Source organism: Pseudoliparis swirei, chromosome 1 (genome assembly GCF_029220125.1).
Source record: "Pseudoliparis swirei isolate HS2019 ecotype Mariana Trench chromosome 1, NWPU_hadal_v1, whole genome shotgun sequence".
In the NCBI taxonomy this organism is placed as follows: Eukaryota; Metazoa; Chordata; class Actinopteri; order Perciformes; family Liparidae; genus Pseudoliparis; species Pseudoliparis swirei.
Window position 1 is genome coordinate 10,944,130 of NC_079388.1, and position 19,472 is coordinate 10,963,601.

A 19,472-nucleotide genomic window follows, 5' to 3' on the forward strand; every position below is an offset into this window, starting at 1 on the left:
TAGAGCAAGAAAGCAGGGAAAAGGCACGAATGAGGAACAAAACTATGGCGGTGGAAGACGCCGTGTATGAAAGTATTTGAGTGAGCCCGAATGTACCTTTTCTTTGCCATATTTAAATGCAAACATGTTGTCTGTGTTCATGGATTTTTTTTTATGTGTCAGCAACGGCATTATTATGTTTTACTGATAACTTTGATTAAATTCAGAAGCAAGGTCACCATAGACGGAACACAAATATAAAGGTAACTTCATTTGTCTTTGCTCTTTCCAACATCCCAGTTGCACAAAACAATCATGATTCTTCAAATGTAAATTAGAAACCAATGTCTATTCAAGAATCTCTGAGGCTGGATATTTTCAAGACAAAATACCATAACTGTAATTCAAGGACAGGTGCCCTATCTTTCTTTCAATCATTTTATTTTAAGTTTTTACAAGTTACACCAGACAATCAAAACCGAATAAATAAAAAATTGCAAAACAACCAACTATACGGACAATCAGACAAGGAAGAAAAATAAATAAATGAAAAAACAACAACAACAACAAAAACATAAATCATCATCTTCCATATTGAACCAACTATAACCATCATTCACAGAGTCACTTGGGTCCCAATATTGCAAAACCTCTTCTTATGGTTTCGGCATAGTCCTTGCCAATAAAATCCATAAAAGGATTCCAGACGGAAAATAACCCGTTTATGTCTCCTTGGAGGACGTGCGTGAGTCTTTCCAGTGGCAGCAGCTGGAGGACATTGTGAAGCCAACTACAGGCAGACGGTGTGGTGCTGTCCATCCACTGCTGGAGGACAGACAGCCGAGCGCAGTACCACAGAAGACTGAGGATTCTCCTATGTCTGTTTAATACAGGTGCCCTATCTAAATTCAGAGTCAATGAAAATAATGCATTATTCAAATAATCAATCTTTTGCTAGTTATTTTGTGAATGCCCTGAGGCTGATGCCATCAGCAGTTGGGAAGTCTCTTTAGCTGATGGGAGCTATTCATTAACTACTACTCCCAGATATGTTGAGGGTGCAATGTGAAAAAAACAAGCCGCAACAATGCCGCAGTGTATCTATCTATCACAATATTTGACATGAGGAGGTGGGAGAAAAGATGTGCAGAAAAGAAATGCAGAAGGTGCTTGCTGTGGGTTTCTGTGATAGGCCAGGATTTAACACAAAGTCAATACTATTCCAAAGTGCAATCACAATGTGTTGACTAAAGCCGATGGCTGCGATGAATGTTACACCAGGGCCAGTCTCGGTGGCCTTGTTGCCCCAGAAGAGAGGTTTCATGTGGACAGAGGTCTGCTCTCTCCCTGTCCAAGGCTGTCCACACTCAAAAAAACGATTCAAGCCCTTCTTAGAGGTGACACATTTAAATATTGTTTGATACATTTAAATAAATCAATTACAAAACGAAGATATTTGTATTGAATGGGTGTAACACAAAATGTATGAATACTTTCATTTATTAGATTTATTTAGGTTAGATGGTGTGCATATCAACTCAAAATAAATGTGTTTCATTGAGGACTACCCTTTGCGCATGCGCCAGCTGAAAATCAGTTGTTTACATGAGGTGAAGACACTTTCAGGGCTGTATGGTGGTGTAGTGGCTAGCACTGTCGCCTCAAAGCCAGAGGTCCATGGGTTCAATTCCCAGTCGGGGTGTTCCTTCTGTGTGGAGTTTGCATATTTTGTTAGTTTATATTTTGAGTTGGACAAACACAAATTAATTTAATTGAATGAATATCGTTATTTTATTTTAGATGTATTTGATACAAATGAGTTGGACGAACTTAATTACATTTTATTGCACTGATGTGCTAAATTTGAGTTGGAGTTGCATATAATTATTGGATGGAAAACCTGCCAACAATTTAATTGAGTTCATCCAATGAGTCATTTCTTTGAGTGCATGTACTCCTCTCTATTATACCTATTTTAAAATGTATTGTATGTATCTAACTATCTCTAATGGCTATTACATTCAGTACAAATTAGTATATATTTATGCGTGTTGTATGTATATTATGGCTAGCCTATATGGGCACACTTACCAATGCTGTAATTGCAGTAACATTATCTCCATATTTATGTGAATATATACATTGTTTTTACACCAATGTCCTCGATTAAATAAAAAAAAAAGGAGAAGGAGAAAAGACGAGCTGCGAATGTTGAGAAGAAAGGAAAAAGGTGGCCGGAGTGCAGGCCTGCTATAAAGAAGATTCCCAAAGACTCGCCCAAAGTGGATTAGTTGAAATGGATGCCAATTTACAGTCTCACTTATCTGTAACTGCATTGATCCAGTTTGTTTGGAGAGAGATTGTGTCATACTGTCGGCAGACGGCGAGAGAACAAGGCCCCAATAAAGAACTGTTACTTGTTAAAGAAAATGGGATATCCTACAAGAAACTCCTAATATGTTTGTTTGTTGGTTTGTTGTCATGTTTAGACAAGGTAGAAAACACATGGTATAGTGGAATTAAAAAGTACTGTAGCATGAAAATGCATTATTACAAATTTAATTTTTCGACTGTAGTTGTTAGTCATAATATTTTAATTTATATTGTTCCACCATTTGTTTAAATAAGCATCAATTTTGACACACAGTATGAGAGGGGAAGAGGAACTGGGCTCTTCCACTTTTGACCAGAAGGGTTAATTTGCACATGAAATTCCATTAATTCCATTTGGAACAATTCTAACATTTCATAATAAATAATAATACAATACTTTAGACAACTGGAGTGCCAAGAGTGGTGGCTGTTGTAACCCTATGTAATGAACATAATGCAGCTGCAGTTATGAAATCCAGTTAAATGTTCTATCGCTAAACCCATTTGTTTGCGTGTCTCTTACTGAACATTTCCATTGCACACATGTTCCGCCTTCCCCTTTTTTTACTTCACTACCCTCCGAGTGATTTCTGGAGTGCTCAATGATACGAGGAAAGAAATATTGTGTCGGCCAAGAGAGGCGTGACTCGTTGCTTTGATTACAAAAAGCTCAGTCGTTACTATTTTCGATGCCAATACATAAATGTGTAGGGCTGAGCGAAACATATTGACATCTTGTAAAATGCTGTGTTTTTATATTTGTCCGCGACTACTATCGATACATTTAGAAAAAGAAAAAAAGAATCCTGTTTCAAACAGATTTTAAATTGCCTAGAATCCTGTTGTGTGTGTCAAACAACCTCCTCCTCCGCTCCTGTAACGCTAGATGTCATTATCTATTGCCTTCTAAGCTAAGGCCACTGACACCCCAGGCCTGTTGCATGATCCTGCCAAAATCCCAACAAGGCATTTCACAAGCAACCGGCGGTATACTGTAGAGCGGCGCAATTTAATCTGGACTCAATACTGCCGAGTCTGCCGACACATGATGGATGTAGCAGTGTAGTTAGTGCCCAGGAATTACGAAGAGGTGATGGAACGCGTCAAACATTGCTCCCCCCGCAGAGAGAGTAGCCCTTCCTTATGTGCAAGCTTAGACAACCAGAACACCGAGTCTATACGAATATGTCACACCACTTCACAGCACCACGTCATGTCAGCCGTACAGGCAGTAACATCGCAGAGTTACTAAAAAATGAATTTGGAGGAATGTGACTTGTCCAACCTCACACACTGTGCTGCTGAGAGAATAGTTTACCGTTTTAATTGACTGAAGTATGGAGCGTCTACTAGTACACCACCCATCATAACAAGTGAGCATTACTTTTGAATTGCTAAGAAAGCTACAATTATTAACTATCGGAAGCTATTGTCACACGGAAATAATTTTAAATGCTTGTCACTGGGAACCGCTGGTTGTTAAACGCATGTTATGAGGCGCCTCTTCATCTCTCGACTGATATCCCCAGGCCATCTCTACCCTTACTGACAGTAGAGAAGAGATAGCCTGCAAATCAAATTAGCCGTCTAATGGAGAGAGAAGGAAAGATGAGCGAAGGAGGGAGGAGAGGGTTAGAGCAATGATTCTGCAGGATTACTTTATTGTCTTTTTTTGTGAATGGAGGACTAGAGAGAGTGAAAGAGGGAAATGGGCTTGGTGGTCTGAGTAATATTGACTTCAGGGCATCTTTTTCAAGGATGTATAACCAATTACAGTGGCCCTCCTACCACAAGCTTTGTTTCCGAAGTCACTGGATCTCCAACCATGCTGCAGTGCTGTCATGGCATCTTTTGCTTGAGCGATCAAGAAACTGAAAAACTGTTTAAAAAAAAATACATAACCTTTCTATATCCAAAAATATGTGTGGTATGAATCCCTTAAATCAACTTATTGAAGCTGCCATAATCATTCTTTTAATATAAAAAATGTGAAGACATTTCTTTTGTTAATTACATTTTTTTCAGTTAGTCGTTGTAAGATACAAACAGGCGACAACTTAGATGGAGTAGGTTGTAACAAAAATATACAGACATTAAGACAAGACGTGATTTAAAATCTTATTTTGTGGGAGTCTATTCAGGGCTTGTTTGCGTGGATGAAAGTGTGTTGTGTAAGTGTCATATACTGTATATGAATACTACTGGTTTCATTAGCTGAAAGACAAACTTACCATCCTCAACACTAAAAGTGACCAAACTGTTTTCCCTCACTGTGGCTGTGTTGAAACTTGCATACTAACACATATTCATACTAAGATGGGAGAAGTTTCCCTTTGCCAGAAATCTCCTTAGATTCCAGCAAAGCCCTCATGGCAAACTTTCCTATGTGCCCCGACTCAACTGCCCCACAGTGCATTGCGTCTGAGACCGTGAGAGAAAGACCGCTGTTGTTAATACTGTATGTGCTCTTCATTAGGTTTGAATATGGGTTCAGGTAAGAAAGTATAGATTTCAAACATGTGGTCAATGACTGTTTAGAAATGTGCTGCAATATGCCCCTGCCAGCCAGGAGATGGTTAAGAGTTATGTATGAGAAGTCAGCAATCAATAAATCAATAAATCAATCAATCAATCAATGGCAAACAGGCAACACAATGTGTTTTAAGAAAGGGTGGGTCGGTGCAACCACGACAGGTTCTTGAGCCGTTAGCTATAAATGAACAACCACAATAGTATGCAGTTACTTACGCGCTGTTTCACTCTCTCTCTCACGCACACACACACACACACACACACCTAAACACACACACACACATACACACACACACATCATATTTTCCCCTGGCAGAGATAATAATGTTACGTAAGTTCAATACAAAATAATAATAAGTTAAAACTAAACTAAATTAATTAGTTTTTCTCTCTTCCCTTTGTCTCCATTTTTGTTTAGTTTTCTTAACACAAAAAAGGAAACTGAAATGTGTTCAATCTGCCAAGATATGTTGTAATTTATAATACAACCACATTGACCCATAAATCAATGAAGCTTTAACAGACATACAGGCATGACAATAAAAAGCATAGAACAATATGATAGGCATGTCATTGTGTAATACACCAGATATCACCTGTTTCCTGTATTCAAAGCAATTGGTTTTATTCTGCCGAGCATTAACTGTTTATAAGCCACCAGCATGTTTCCTTTCCTTTTCCCGCCTCACATAACTGTTCTGTATTGTACTTTGCATGACAAACACGATGCTGCCATCCTTGGGGAGTGGTGGGGAATAAAAAGAAGGAAAATGTACAGGAGAACAAACATGAGAGAGAGAGGGAGTCCACGTTGCTTCTGAAACCATCTGGCTGTTCCCAGCATCTCCTCTTGCTTTGGCACAGCTTGTTGTTCGGTGTCGTGTCTGTTCTACGTTCTATGTGCTTTATTTATCGTCGCCTTCATTAACAATTTTATTGAAAAGCAAGGAGAAGAGTAATATCTGGATGGTTTTAGACCAAATGAGAAAGATACAGTCGTGTATAAGCTGAACATTCTTTCTCCTTGGAGGGAGAGAGAGGAGAGAGTGGGTGAGAGGGAGGGAGATATGAGAGAAAAAGGGTGAGAGAGAGAGAGAGAGCGGTAGATGTCTGCCAACTTAAAAGATAGTAATTTGCAAATGCTGGCTGTCTCCAGTGAAATGTTTGCCCACTCACAACATGAATCGCCTGTGTGGGCTTCCCCTGCACTGCCCATACATAACCTATTATAGAATGAATATTATATTGGGCCGTTTATTGATGGTTCTGTCAAATATCCTAAAGCTTTATCATTAAACATGTGTGCTCCTCCTCAGGGGAATGACGGGCTACAGATTTTTTCACGAAGCAATTTTCTTGCAGCTTCCCCAATTTATTTTTCAAGCTAGAAGATGAAACATTGTGTTAAAACAGGGACATGCATTATGTGTTTGGACACGAACTTCTGCGTGGTTATGCATGTATGCACACTTATTTGTGAACCAGCCTTTTTATATCAGAGGAAAATGATCGAGGGAAGAGAATACAAAAGATTCAGAATAGTCGAAGGAAAATGGACATTTAGAGGCCGAGCAATTTCATAATAAGGGACTTATTATGTTCTGAAGTTAAAAATTTTTTAAAAAATAAAATAAAAAGCTTCCAATGGCAACTCCTTTCACAGTGATCTCAAAATGTCAATCTAATCCAGGAACTATGTCATTGCAATGCTTTAGGGGTTGTAGGGAGTCCTGCATCCCAAGTGTTGCGAGGTTTTAGCTGCTAAAATGTGAGGAATTTACTTTGTTGGCAAGGCAAAGTAACTTCTTCAGTTGTTGCCTGGCAACTTCATTGAGATGACAAGACTCCAGAATGTTACTGTGTTTGGCAAAAAATGGTCAAACCCATAACCCCACATTGTATAATTTTACCTTTTGGTTTAGCACAGATTGAACACATGAGATGTGACATTTTAATTATTGGGCTTAAGCTCTTCTAACAGTCCGCTTGCTCTAACTTCATATTGAGGCTACCATGCAGACTCAATCTGCTCAACCATCTCTCAGCAAGAAAGATATTCGTGTTTCACATACAACAAAACAGAATTACACAATAACCGTATGTGTTACAGAGTATATTATTACACTGTTCTCTTCAGACCTGCTGGTTCTGTATGGTTTATCTTGTGCAACTGAACTGCTGGTAGATGATTTATGGGCAGCATCTTCCTCTTGGTCCTGGTTCCTCCATGCACACATGTCAGCACTAACCTTGCATTCCTTTAGAAATACAAAGGAAATGAATGAGTTTATACATGCAGGATGAAATATGTTCAAATTTCTGTATTTAACTGGGCATCAAGAAAGATGGTTTAAATGGTCAAAAACTGGTTAAAAAAAAGTTGAGAATATTTAGCAAAAAAGAAAGAGAGAAGTTTACACTTTCATTCATCCTCGTGGGGAAATCCTTCTCTGCATTTGACCTATCATTAGTTATTAAGGAGCAGTGGGCTGCAGTGAAGCAACCAGGGAGCAACTGGGGGTTCAGTGTCTTGCTCAAGGGCACTTCAACATGCAACTAATGGCAGAGCGGGGATTGAACCGGGTACCTTGTGGTTAAGGGATGACCGCCCTCCCCCTGAGCTACAGCCGACCCCAATGCCCCCGGAACACACGTGCATAAACGTGACTTGAGTGATGATCGTGGTTGGAAACGGGACACAATGTCAAACTGATTCCAATTATGTGTGTCATGTTGGAAATTACTGAAAACATCAGGCAAGAATGACTGACAGGTGAAACCTGATAGGATTAGGACTTTTTATTTTTTATTTCATATTTACATTCATATAGGAAATGAAAACACAATTAAGGCTTTTAATTTAAGACCCGAAATTCGATAATTTAAATAAAACATAATCCATGAAAGAAGAGGACAAAACTATATGTGATCTGCATTAATAACATTTACATTTTCTTCTAAATACTGCTATGCTATACAAATCAGAGTAACAGAAACCAAATGTGCATTTGGCAACAGCCGTGTACACAGGTAAATGACTCCAGGAGAGCAGAAGCTTCTGGTTCTGACACATTTTAAAGGCTAATAAAACCGCACACTGTACAGTTGCTGAAGCTACACACATATTCTAAAATTCTGAGGATGTAATCCATCTCTGTATGAAAGTTCAGTTTTTTTTATACATCTGCATGTATGAGGTTATTCAATGGTACCACATCAGATGGTTCATTATGTGCATGTATGCACTTGGACCCTACACACGGCATTTTTAACAGACAACCCACGAACTGTCACCAGTTTGATTTAATGTGTCCAAATTCTGATTTCTGCACGGAAATATTTGACATCACCCACTTCAAAGCAATGGAAAGAGCATAGAGAACAACCTAAAGCTCAAAAGTGCAGTTATTAATTTACCTCATAGTTGGAAGCTGATTGTGAAAAAGGTCGTTTAGGCCTTTATAGCTGATTACAGCTGCATTTCCTTTAAGGTCTACAGGGTGAATTTGATGCTCGAAATATGTTAGTAAGCGTGTCACTTTAATTATAAATATGAGGACATCAACATTTTTTTGTGCTCACTACAATCTGGCCAACGAAGCACAGAAAAACACTAGCTCATACAATGTTAGCCCTTGCCTCCCCAAAGGAATCCCTGTATTGAGCGATGGATGGAGAGGAGGGAGGGGAGAAAATAACAATAATAGTCTACAGTTCAGTATCTGCTCATTAATCATTCATAGGCAGCCAAGTGGCAGCAGCAGGGAGCACAGAGAGATTTCAGGTTACGGTATTAAATCTCAATTTATAAATAGAATAGTTATGGAGCTAGGTGGCAGAATAGCATCACTCATAGCCCCCTCCTTCTCCTGAGTAGTCACTGGTTTCTCTGTGTTGAAGGTTTGGCTAACATGCAGTGATACTATGTAACCATATGAGTAAGACCCCGAAAGTGGTTTTAAAACTGGCGAATGCACTGACTTCTCAAGCTGCAGCTTAAGTAGGCGTCACATCCTCTCCTCTCATTTCACGACCGATCCTGTGGATATCTGCCGCACACTCCAGCACACCCGGATCGATAAGAAAATGCTCTCCCCTGTTCCTGTTTGTGATAGCGATTCATCTCCTCTCATCTCCACCGCTCAAGGACAGCTTGTCTCCATGTGGCCAAATGAAGAACGACCGAGTCACACAAGCCCATCTCATGCCAGAGGGGGGTGTCCCGTCTTTCCTGCTTCTCACTCCCAGAGAAACGGTGATAAGTGACACCTATCGATTAATGGTCCACTGAACAGCCACATTGAACATGCCTAGCACATGCTATACTGTCTGACAAATTCATTATTTAGGTTTACTGCTTCCTGCATGAATATTATGTGTCTCTTTATAGCTAATTTATTATCCATTAAAATCCAAGGTTACGCACATGCAGACACGTACTGTTGACATGAGACATATCAAGCTCAGCTACAGCTTTTTCATAAATTCTTTTGTGTCAGTCAAGTAAAGCACTGAGGTCACCCATGACCTTACAATAGAGTCCACAAGCTTTCTCCACTATGCAGCCGTGGTCAGTGATGAAGCTTTAAGTGGTCAGTTTGAGGGAATAATCTAATGATCCTAATCTGAGCTCAAACTGCTTAACACAGATTTAACAAGTGAGATGAGTAACCATCAGACTTTCAATGATTAACTAGAGCGTGACCCTTTCAGCTGGAGTCTGATTTCTTGCCTTTTATATTATCTGGATGCTTAGTTGGTTTGATAGATGTTGTTTTTGGTAGTTAATTGTGTTTATGATTACAGATTTTGGGTAGAAATTCTCTCTCTTTATCATCTCGGTACTTTCCCCACTTTCTCATGTACATCTTGTTCCTCTGACACTAACACTTGTCTACAGTGTGTGGACTACACTGAACAGGAGTAAACACAGTTGAAGAGTTGTTGCGTGTGTGGGTTGTATGTCCGTGCATGGTTGATTGAAATACCTGCTGTGAGTAAATAAAAGCCTCATCCTCGCCAAGCAGCGGTGCGTGTATGATTGAACTGTCGTGCAGTCAATCCAAACGTTGAACACGACACAGGAAAGGTTCAATGCATGCCTAGCACCGGTTTTGTAGCAATGTGCAATCAAGTTCCTCAGAAACGGCCACTCAGAGCATCAAACCTTGTGCAGCAAGTTTAAACACATGTTAGGGTGAATGTGAAAGGCAAATGATTTGCTATCGCAGGACCAATCCTGATATAAAATGTTCTTTTTATCACATTTGACCTGTCATCAGACCCACGCCCTTCCTCATATTATCTGGCCTGACATTTGTCCATAATGGTGATTCCTGCTTGACAATGTCCTTGTCAGTGAAGCTCGTATCTGTAATATGAGGAAGGAAAGAGTAATAAAAGAGACTGGGGATGAAAACCAGGTCTAAACGACTGACCTGAGATGAGAGTGGGATGGGGTGCTGTGCAAGGCCAACAACATAAACAGAACATCACTCACTCTGTGTGTGGGTGCGTGTGCACATGGCATTAGCTATACCATGATTGACATGATTAAACAGTGGCTGCAGCACAGCAGGCCATAAGCTGTTAGAGAGGAGGCGACCACCACATCACTCACCTGTTTAGAGGCCAGTTTGTGGGCATATTATGTCATGATTATGACTATATCCTGCCACAGTACGGTGCTGTGTTAGTGCACACATAAAGAGGGCTTTCACAGTTGTTTCCTATGGAGGAAAATGGTTTATGTATAAATGCTTAAATAAATGCATGAATAAATACAGGAATAAACAAATAAATGCTTAAATACATGTATGAATAAATAAATACAGGAATAAATAAATACATGCTTCAATAAATGTATAAATAAATACAGGAATACATAAATATAAGTTATACCTAAACAGGACATCATTAAATGAACCACACGTATTTATTTATTTATTTAGGCCTTTATTTATATGTCCTTGTATGCAAATGAGCTGGGGCGGTCCGAACCTCATTATTAATCAGGATTTCTGTCCTCCATCATTTTCATGTTTCTATCATATGTTTATTCTTCTATTTGAACTTTTATAGTGATCAAATAGTGATTATTTTTTTGTTTTAAACATCAGGAACAAACATCAAATATAATTCATAACTGACAGCAGTATTCTCCACTGCACCTTGTATTTTATATTTCAATTTAATCCTAATAAATCAAATCGACTTCAAATACTACGGATGTCATGTCAAACCAATGAGTAAATGTTGTCAGTGAATCAGTACGACTACACATTGCAATATTTATTTTTCATTGTAAAGCTTCTTTGTTATATTCCTTCAGAAGAAGGCATGACAACAATTATTATCGCTAATGGGCCTCAAAAGGCCTTGTTTTTTTCTTACCACTGACCCACAGTCGCCCATTTAAACACACACATGGCTAATGTCCACTCAAAGAGCTCCGAGCCATTTTGAAAAAAATCCTTGTGAAATCTATTGTGATGCCCACCTTCAAGTAAGCAGTAATGGATGCCAGTCTATGTGCGTGTGCGTGTGTGTGTGTGTGTGTGTGTGTGTGTGTGTGTCTAGTGTTTAACTGTCTTGTAAAAATATATCTCCAATAGGTTAATTTTTTTATTTTTCAAGCGGTTACAATTTATCATGATTCTTGATTAAAAAAATTATGGATTTAAATTGTAAATTTCCCTTGTTTTGCCCTGTCCTAGTCTTTTGGATTTGAAATGAACTTCACACAAGTGACAGGGTCTGACTTAAAACAAGCGTAGACTGATGTATACACTGTGTGTATACATCATACATACAATGTGTGAGTGCACATTGACTTTTCTGGTCGAGCCCATATAGAAAGCTGTAATATCTGCATCCTACTTGCCTGGTTCTGAAGCCGCTGTCCTTACTGTGTGCTATTAGTACAGCTGATCTCTCTCAAGGTAGTCAGTCTATGTGGCATTATATCCTCCATCACTCGCACATCCCATAGTTAAATTGCAGTAGAGTCAAGCAGATTCTCTCCATTTAACCCCCAACTTTAAAATGTGAAAAGATAGTATATCTGTGCATTGTTTGTTTTTGTAATACTCTTGTGGCCCACGCAGACTAGCTTCAACATGCAGTATGAGATCAATAATCAGTTAGCACACATAGCACATGATGCCTCATAATTCTTATCTCATTTTTCTTCTTTCCCTTGTTCAGATGTTCTGTTTGTCTGTATTACTCCCTCCATCGTCTCAACAGCTCCATGTCGGACTTTTCATCAGCACTGGGTCTCTCACTCAATTCCTTCACCATCTACCTAGAATATTCATCTATTTCTCCCACCTCCATCCTGGTGCTAATGAGTTCTGGATGTGGTCAGTGTGGGGTCCACAGCTTCTCCCTTGCTGCTGCCTCTCCAGCTGGGTGCTCCCATGGTGCACCAAATGTCTCTCTTGAATATTGAATAAACCCCAGGACCCCCTCCGTGCTTCCTGATCAACAGCACTGCTATTACCTAGCTATTACTCTGCAAGGGGTCTCGGGGCTCCGGCAGGATGGATGGGCTTTGAATCCGTTGTGTTGTTGGTAAAGGTAGAGATATTTAGGTAGAGAGTGTTTGAAGTTGTTTGATATCCTTTGCAATTATGAAACCTTTCCTTTCAGTTTTATAACTTGCTGAACTTTCTTTAAAGCACCTCAAAAGTGTGTTACATTACATTTTCATTTACTGACGCTTTTATCCGAAGCGACTTACAATCCTCTGATTGAAAGACGGAACTGCTAACCAATGACCCACAGTCGCCCCTGTTATTTTGGGATGCATCCAATCCAAATGCAACACGTGGTTAACTTCACTACATGTGTGTAAAATGAATTATGGCCTACATTTTTCCCTTGCATGCGTATTGTTATTGTTCCTTTTTGGGTGAGCAATAATGTTGCAAAACATGTCCAAGTTTCAATGTATTCATAGGATCTTAGTATTATTATGTTGCCTCCAAGTGTTCGCTGCAGCACTCTTGCATTGCATCTATACCAGAAAACTTCCTTATATTTTTGTTGTTGTTATTTTAAATTATAAGGTCAAAGGATTTTTAAAGTGAAAAGCAGTGTTTCTTCTTGTATATTTTATAGGTTGTCGGTGTGTTGTTGAAATATTGAATATGCTTGACAACTTGTGGTCTTATCACTATTTGTACGATATTTGTTTAAAGGACAATGTTTTAAAGTACAGTACTCACTATTGGACAAGTGCTGAACATCAATTGTCCTTTACTAGAACTATTCGGAAGAATTCGGTTTGCCTCTCAATCCACTCTGCGTCAGGCAAAGTCTTAATTTTTGTGTTTTCGGAATACCTTGGTGATGCTGTCAGATTACAAATCCACAGTTTCAGATTATTCCGTGGAATAACCCGTTTGGTATAATAAACATGAACGCTAGGAAGGAGCAAAGCACTGTGAATGAGCTAATATTTACCTACCATTCACTTTTTTTCTCCCCTCCATGATATCCACTTCATTATTCAAAGGTCAACCACACAATTAGCAGCAGCAGATCTTATTGCGAGGTAGTCCCGCTAGGACCAATCAATGCTATTAGATCCGTCAATGTGATTACACACACTCTTGCATCTTCCTTATTTCTCATTCAAACTGCTTGTGCTCGGAAAGGTTGTAAGAATTGTTGTCTTTAATTTTTGCACCATTGATCCATCTCAAGCCAAACCAGCAGGTACATTGCAGGAAATATAAACGAAGAGACAGGTTGCATTGCATGTTGGCAAAAGGAGCTTTAACAACTACATCTAGAACAATCTTCTGTGTCTGTGTTTTCATGTGATAAGAAAGACGGACCACCTTCATATCAACCGATGACTCACTACATCAAACTCCTGCAAAGAGCGCGCGCGAATGACCAACTCAGCGAGACCCAGTCATCACTTCTGTCAAATTAAACTTTAATTGACAAAGCTCTTTTTAACCCCACTAACTGCATGACGTGCATGGATGTCGTCGACTGGTCCACCGCTTTACTCTAGACTGAAGAAGTATTGCAGCATTTTTGGCACCACCATGAACCTTACACCTCTTTTATGTTTGTAATGTCTCAAAACATTTGGATTGCTCACCATCAAAATTGGCTCCGGAATAATTATGATCCCCTGACACTAGCACCATCATCGGGGCAAATATTGAGATTTTATTCCGTATTTAGCCCCAAGCACTGTAATGCCTTAAACTCACATAGTAATACAAATATGCAGAGAACACACCAGGTGTATATTTTTAGACTTTACAAAAAACTTGATGTATTTATTTGCAGAAGTCAACACAAAAACAAGAAAAGTAGGCAGGAAAGCGAACTGAACAGCAGTCATTGGGCGTCGAACAGACTGAATAACTAAACAAGCCTGTGTCAGCTGTTGCCGTAGCGAGAGAGGACCCAAGTGCCGACAATTCTTCGAAACCAATATTTAATTCTGAATTTACAGGTAACACAGGACGACAAACACGAACCAAAAGGTACGAAGCCAAACTGGTGAATGATACGAACAGGGTTTAAATACACAGGTGGGCGGAGGTGATTGGACAACGGGGACACAGGTGGACACAATGAGGGCGGGGCCAGCAATCACACAGAAGGAAACAATCAGGACCAGGGCAGACAATCACAGGGAGACAGATGACACAAGGACTTCAAAATAAGACACAAAACAAGACTGAAACTCCGGGTCATGACAGCCTGGTGTTGGCGTCTCGAGGTCGCAGCATTTAGACCAGGATACACGGTAACGTGATACATCTGGCGAGCTTAACAGCTGAGGTGAATGATGAGGTTGATCAGTCGAGGCAAACTGTTGCTGCTGGTGTGAATGTCAGCTCAGGACAGCTCAGCGTCGCTCACTAGACTGTCAATGTGACAATTGCAAGTCTTAAAGCCCTCTAAATTTTGGTTGTCCACAGAGGTTTAAAATACAATCCATTCACTCGGTTAACTGTTCGGATACACAACCCCTTATTCACTGGTGGTATACCCTAAGAATCAGCAGTAAACATCCCACCTTTCTTCTCTGGCTCTTTTCTCACTTTTCCTCCATGCATCAAAACTAGTTTGATTGTGACCTGAATAAGCCCAAACAGAGCACCGGGAAAGCTTTTGTGTTCACTTCAAATAGAATGTGATAAGCGACTGTGCCTACAGAATGTCTGGATAGATCACCCCTGCTATGGTATCAGAGAGTCACCTCAAGTCTTCACAAAAACGTCTCAGTGAGGCCAGATATGTTCTCAGTCGTTTCACCGAGAGCTTAAGTGACCTTGAGGGGAGATGAGAGGGGGAAGCTGCCCTGAGCTGTTGGCACAGTTTTAATTACTACGGGCAAAGAAAGTTATCTGTGGATTGTGTGTATCGGCAACATCTGTGGTTAGGGAATGTGTTCATCTGACTTTCCCAATGCGTAATCTGTGTATGTGCACACTGCACGGGCAAATCTGCCACAAGTGTAGAGCTCTCCACTTAAGACCATCACATTTGGGCTGGTCCTCTTTAAACCCCTCTTACATAAGACACTGCTCTCAGATGTTTGATATCATGGAATTATTTTGGGCTTTTCCTTTGAAAAGGCTGTACAGAGATTGATCAAGATTGGCCTGTTCTTTAAATAATACATTGGAGCTGCCTCTCATCTTACCTTCATACACTATCCTCACACAATTGTGCCAAAGTTGACCTGTAGACTTTAGCTTTTTATGTCAGTGAAGAAAATAATTGATTTTATTGTAGAACACGTTAGCCTTTCTCAGCAGCTGACCTGTATTCAGTGGAAGACACAATATAGTGTCTATCTTTGTCACTGTTTTAGAGTTTACTAGAATTTGAAATCAAACAGATGGAGGCCTTGTCTAATGTCATGATTGGACTTTAATACTCTAATGATATTTCAACTTTACATGGTCCATTTTGGTTCAAAGTTGTTTCAAACCAATTTATATTGAGTCAGCAGTTAGTTTGATTAATAAAATACAATATTAGATCCTGATATGGCTTTTACTAACACATTTGATGGCCTCGAATTATGTGAACTGCAAGAGTAAAAAAAAAACATTGGTTAATTATTTATTTGAGTTAATTCTTTTTAAAGCTTTTTAAAAAATATCTGTATCATGTGTCCCATTTTCCTAAAAAGTAAACGGATTACCAGTAGTGTAGCACCTTCACTCCCATGACATTTTAAATTCAGCATGTGTGTTTATTGGTCAATATTTATTGATGTAGTGTGGGATTCTCAGTTCAGTTTTGTGTTGTATCAGATGAAAGTAAGTAAGTGAGACTGTGCCCAAAGCAAAAACATCTCCAACAGAACCAGCAGGCAAACCTAAAACACTTAAAGGAGGGAAATGGATAAGGTTGTAGAGCATCTTTTGACCACAAAGTCTCCTCCCAGTGCAGACTTGAGAAGACTGGTGCAATCAATTTGGTTTTAGAAGATCACTCGCTCTTATTACACAACTGTGGAAGCATCTCCCAGTGTGGGTGTAGCAAACAGCCTTAGCTAAACGGAGATTAAGGCAACGCTGGAAAGACCCCTTGAAGCCCTCTTAGGCTAGTGGGTGATTTTGGATTTAGCAGTGGTAGCAAGATAAAGGCCTTTCTTCCACCTTAATTGATGGCTGTAATCCATGTGTTGTTTTAAAAGTCTATTTCGTTGGCGTGTGAACACAAACCCCTGTGGGTCTGTGCAGAAAGTGATGACTGATGCTTTTCCACTGATTGGGTGAAGCCATGTAGATTTGGGATCCTCCTAAATGGCTCAGCTGATGACAATGTTGAGGATGTAAGAAAAAAAGGGCATGCCTGCTATTTGTCAGTTTTCTGTGACTATAGAAATAGTGTCATGACAACATTCTTGTCATGCCCTTCATGAAGATTGTTTGATAATCTTTTATGTCACTCAGCCTCATATTTCAGTTGCAAATAAATACATTTTGATGTTCGCGATTTCTGTCCAATGCAGTCAAATCCTATTAAACTGTATTATCATAGCTGTCATGCTATCTTACACCACATCGTACATTACTGGCTCCGTCCGCCCTGTTTTCTCCATGTTTGACTTTGGAATGCCCTCTGATGAGTTCTCACAGTTCTGTCGTTCTATGTCAGTTACTCCCTTTTCGACCATGCTCGGTACATTTTAAATGGTAATCAAGTTTCAACACGCGTACAATTATACCAGCAGTACTGTGATTAATGTCTCGAGAAGGATAGAGGCTTAATGAGAAGATCTCAGTCATCCCTACAGTTGGGAGGTGCTTGAACTCCTCAAGGCTTTCACACCCGTTCAGGTAATCTACTGGTGTACCTCTTTGTCTCAGTCAGAAATATAATATCGTTGCGTAGATCGCTATCATGAATCACGATAGCTGTTTAATCTTTACAAAGTAATAAGTATGTAATTAACCCTGCACCGATTCAAATCACTCATTATTACCAAAGATAGGACATTGAAAATAAAGCATGGTGCCTTATTATATCAGACCTGTACCTTTTTTCTGACTTGCCTTTAACAAATACATATGTTTTGTACAGTTCTACAAATACAATACCACAATTCTGCCAGTAAAAGTTATTTATGAAGCAATTAAAAAGGAATATAGTGTAAATGAAGCAATAAAGTGCCAGATCTGTGTCTAATCTGGTATGTGGAGGTTGTTACATTGATAAACTAGAACGGGCACTCGGTAGAGCGCATACCTTCGCATATCACAAGATTGGGCATTGAATTATGAACATTTTGGCATTAGTTGCATGCCAATTGGACAAAAATGTATCGTGCTATGGTAAAAAAAAGATGTTGACCTTTCCATGACCTTGACCTTGAACTTTGACCCGATTGATCCCAAAATCTAATCAAATGGTCCCCGGATAATAACCAATCATCCCACCAAATTCCATGTGATTCAAGAAGATTTGACCTGTTCATGACCTTTGACCTTGACCTTTGACCCGATCGATCCCAAAATCTAATCAACTGGTCCCCGGATAATAAACAATCATCCCACCAAATTTCATGCGATTCGGTTCAATACTTTTTGAGTTTTGCGAATAACACGCATACAAATAAATAAATACACGGCGATCAAAACATAACCTTCCGGCATTTTCAATGCGAAGGTAATAAATATATTACAGCTATTTTTTCCTCTTGAGAAAATGAAAGACCTATTGTTAAAAATAGTCTCCAAAGTAGAAGAGAGAAAGAGAGAGAGCGCAACTTGATTAGCATGGATTTGGCAAATGAAAAGTATGATTGGTGGAAATAAGGACAATAGTGACTGGGGGGGGGGGGGGGGTGATGGTGTTTATGTGTATACTACCAGTTGAAGATATTCTCATCATGTTTCATGTGCATGTTTGTTCTATATTAATGTGTTGCTATGGTGCTTTGCCAATATTGTTGTTGCAACGTCCATGCCAATAAAGACTATTGAATTGAATTGGAGAGAAAGAGAGAGAGAGAAAGAGAGGGAAAGAGAGAGAGCTGATTAAAAACATACTGAAACACACAGAGGTATTCACACACTGATACATTCTCCAAGATGCAGACACAGTATGAAGCCAATTTGAAAGGTCATGCAAACAGGAGTCATCAATTCCATGAAATATTTACAGTCAAGTGACGTCAGCATGACCTGGCAGTTTGTGGCCACGATTACTTGAATGACTTTGACGGACTCAAAGCTCACTGATTTGTCTCTCTTGTCTTTCCAGCTGTCCTTTGCAGCAACAACTCCAGTTCTGGCAGACAAGAAAAAGTACCCCAACTTCTTCCGCACCGTCCCATCAGACAACGCTGTGAACCCGGCAGTCGTGAAGTTTCTCAACTTCTACAACTGGACCCGTGTGGGGACCCTCACACAGGATGTGCAGAGGTTCTCAGAGGTCAGTGCTCTTTGTTCATTCTTTTTAAGATACTTCATTTTGATATGGCAACGTTCGCACGGGTGCAACTGTATAATTCCGAGTTTATTGTTATTATTTTTTACATTTATTCGTATGTAAAATTCCTGGACTCCAGCACAGCCGTTCCCTTGTGTCAGTACCTGGGGTGTGCTGTGCCATGATTAGTTCAATTGTTACATTATGAGGTTCTAAATCATTGTAGATGATGGAAAAAGCAATACGTACGGGTAATTGTTTCTTCAATCGAGTAACTTAAATTAACGGTTCAGTGTTATTTAAATAATATATTTTATAGAATATAAAATGATCATTGGGAACATAAACAACAAACATTGCTGTTAGTACTCACAGACAATGAGTGCACGGGCCGACTGCGTGCAGGAAGGCAGTTGTGTGAAGGGTAGTCCAATTAGTTCATTCTGGTGGAATGAAATGATTGGATGGGTTTATTTCATGGCCTAAAATATCAACTGATACAGGATATATTTCTTATTTTTAACAGAGCATTTGATTTATTAATTGGTGTCGGGATAATTTTAGAAAATGTGAAAAGAATGACCAACTCTGGCTTCAGGTGTTCAAATGATAATACAAGGAGCACTTCTTGCAGAGACAGCAAATATACGAGCACATGT

The 19,472-nt window shown here is 39.5% G+C and overlaps 1 protein-coding gene across 1 annotated transcript in view; it reads left to right on the forward strand.

The window, feature by feature from the left end:
- The window catches only part of gabbr2 (gamma-aminobutyric acid (GABA) B receptor, 2), a 156,629-nt gene that overhangs the window by 60,621 nt on the left and 76,536 nt on the right, over positions 1-19,472 (forward strand). The window contains exon 3 of the mRNA XM_056417837.1: positions 18,646-18,816. Coding sequence (XP_056273812.1) covers positions 18,646-18,816 — 171 coding nt within the window. The remainder of the gene's footprint in view (positions 1-18,645; positions 18,817-19,472) is intronic.